The sequence below is a fragment of the Dreissena polymorpha genome, chromosome 9 (genome assembly GCF_020536995.1).
Source record: "Dreissena polymorpha isolate Duluth1 chromosome 9, UMN_Dpol_1.0, whole genome shotgun sequence".
Taxonomy (NCBI): Eukaryota; Metazoa; Mollusca; class Bivalvia; order Myida; family Dreissenidae; genus Dreissena; species Dreissena polymorpha.
The window spans coordinates 45190171-45193191 of NC_068363.1; the positions used below are offsets into that span (position 1 = coordinate 45190171).

The 3021-nt window shown below is 33.4% G+C and overlaps 1 protein-coding gene across 1 annotated transcript; it reads left to right on the forward strand.

The window, feature by feature from the left end:
* Nucleotides 1-1276: 1276 nt before the first annotated feature.
* LOC127846553 (uncharacterized) lies at nucleotides 1277-2563 on the forward strand. The gene has a single exon (XM_052377911.1). It carries the CDS (start codon nucleotides 1415-1417, stop codon nucleotides 2387-2389), a length of 975 nt encoding a protein of 324 aa, XP_052233871.1. The 5' UTR covers nucleotides 1277-1414; the 3' UTR covers nucleotides 2390-2563.
* Nucleotides 2564-3021: the final 458 nt, after the last annotated feature.

Below are 3021 nucleotides of genomic sequence, written 5' to 3' on the forward strand. Positions count from 1 at the left end.
ACAATACAATAGATACATCAACTCACTAACCAAATGTCTTTACAATTAAAGACAAGACAAGTGTTGCAACCACACAATAAACAACTGCTTATGTCATACACGACGGTAAATAAGACTATACACAACCAATTGCCCATGCGATACAAGACGATATATACAACCATACACTTAACAATTGTCTAGTCAATACAAGACTACCTTTACAACACAAGTCAATAGATACAGCCACAATTGCCATAACGATACAGGACAATATTATACAAAAACACAAAGTTAACAATTTGCTTGTTCTATACATGACAATGCACACAACTACTCACACACCTAAGTACTGCTTATACAATACATGACAAAATATTAAGACACACATTTAACCTGAACGAAACAGGACCATACATGCAATAACACAGCATAAAACAATTGCAAATAGAAAACATGACAATAAAAACTACAACACTCACTAAATAAATTGCCTGTACATTACATGTATTAACATAAAACCAAACTCGAATTACAGCTTTCTATTCAATACATGACAATACGAAGACATAAACAACACTCAACAAAAAAAAACGATATGTTAAGAATGATCGAAATCTTATCTTCACAGAGCTACATTTGTGTTCGTATTTATATTCAACGAATCGACTTTGCACGTTGACTTTGCATAATGATGCACATGACAGATACATTTATCATCGCAATTAGCTAACATTAAAGCAAGATGTGTCTGACATTTGTAACGGAAATATGCATACACATAGAAGACGTTTGAACATGATTTTTAACTAATTTTAATTAACTCATCAAGGGTTACATCTTTCAATACTTCAAACATATATAGACATGTGTATGCATATCATGATTTTTATAACTGTATGAACCATTAAAACAAATTATATTAGTTGGACCATTGTTGGCCCAAGTGGTCTCTTTAAAACGCACACAAAGAAACACACATAAACATATAATCGAAAAATAAAACACTCTTTAAAGTTATTAGTATTTTTAATAACAAGTCCATACATAGTTTTATAGTGGGTAACTATTTTCGCATATAGTAAGTATGCAATAGCATGATATATCACCTTAACATATCAAATAAACGTAGTATCTCTGATGTGGGTTTATCATTAGATATATTTTGTATGTATAAATCTTAAAGGAAAGAATAAAGATCAAACACGTTTAACTTAATTTGTTTTATGGCCATATAAATTATGTCTGCGATGTTGCATGTTTAACTGGTTACGTCTACGTTAATGACTGCCTTAAGGACAGTAATTAATGTTTCTTATAACGAAGTGTTTTGACAGAGATATTCATTTCATGTTTTGTCGTGTCAGTACAGAATGTGCATCGACGGTAAAATCCACATTCGTATCTAAATATGACAACAATTTCAAATTGAAAGATGTTTTCCAGGAAGATCATAAAACGGCTGATACTAGCGCTTTTATTAGCATGTGTCTGTTATTCTGTGTTTTTTGTCATATATGTACTTGTAAAGTACACAATCACAGGAAGAACAAATACTAAATTTAAGAGTGCAAGGGACGTGATGGGCCTGGAAAATGAGGTTCGAGTGTTTAACACGTCCATGGACTTTTCAAGTGCAAAACAGATTCACAAATGTGTTTTTCTTAAAGTTAACACTCTGGAAAGCACACCGATTTGTGTATACGATCCAGAGGTAGATTTATTTGTTTCCAAATATATCATCAACGTAGGGAGTTGGGAAAAGGATCTTATTTTGGAAGTGGTTTCCATACTTCGCGGTGATCCCAGTCTAGAATTTTTGGATTTCGGATGTAACATCGGGGTATATACTCTTGCAGTAGCAAAGTTCGGGCGTCGGGTCACAGCAATTGATGCCAACCGGAAGAACCTCGAGATGCTTACTACGTCACTTCAGATGGGAAATCTTACTGGAATGGTAACGCTGATCTGGAATGCGCTCTCCGACAAAATAGAATTAGTGGGATTTAAAGAAAGGGAAACGAACGTCGGAGCTTTGCAAATGATAAGCGGTGTCATGAACAACAGTATTTTCACCGACGAGAATAGTTCGATAGCAATTGCTCTAGATGATTTAATGCCATTGCTAAGGAACCGATCCGTGATAATAAAAATGGACATAGAAGCGTTTGAACTCAAAGCCATGATCGGTGGAAAGAAATTTTTTGAAGAGGTGGATGTTAAATTTCTTTTGATGGAATGGGTTCATCATAAAGACTCCGATGACGGCGCCAGAATAATACAGTTTTTAACATGCAGAGGGTTTCAGCCGTTTAATCCAATAGTGAGGTCAGTTTCGTTGAAAATTGAAGACCGAAAGTCTTGGCCGGAGGATGTTTTGTGGATTAAGGATTTAAACTGGGTTATTTAATGTTATGCTATTCTTAATAATAAATAATCCGGGTACAGAATTAGTACTGTGTGTAACAAGTTGTGCTATTTATATTGCTGTTCACTTAAATAAACAAAATTCTATTAAATAATTATAAACTGCAGTTTGAAGCATCAGCATTATTAGTATTGACTTTGATATATAATCTGCGCATAGGCATACATTTATTGGTAGTAAATAAATATACAATATGATCCATTGTTTCCGTTATCAGTCGTTAAAGTAATAAGCTATAAAATAAACAATTCGATGCCCCCTTAATATGGTCAGTCTTAAACTAGTAGGCAGAGTTTAAATGGTCTTTATACAGACCACAATACGGTGTCACTTATAAAAATGAAACATATGAAGTCTATTAATAAGTGTATCATTTTAAAATCACTTTGCTCTTTTGATCTTTATAAAACATGTGGCTATTTGGCAGGGAAGGATTGAATTTGGGCCACAATTTTAACTATTTTATGGTAAAAAGTTGACGATAAATAACAGAAAAAATCCACAATGACCTTTCTGTTAGTCACGCATTTAAATTAATTTCCTTTTAAAATCTGCTCAAAGAATCGACCAACTGAGGTATTTCAATTTGTAACCACATAGGTATATTTTTGTAT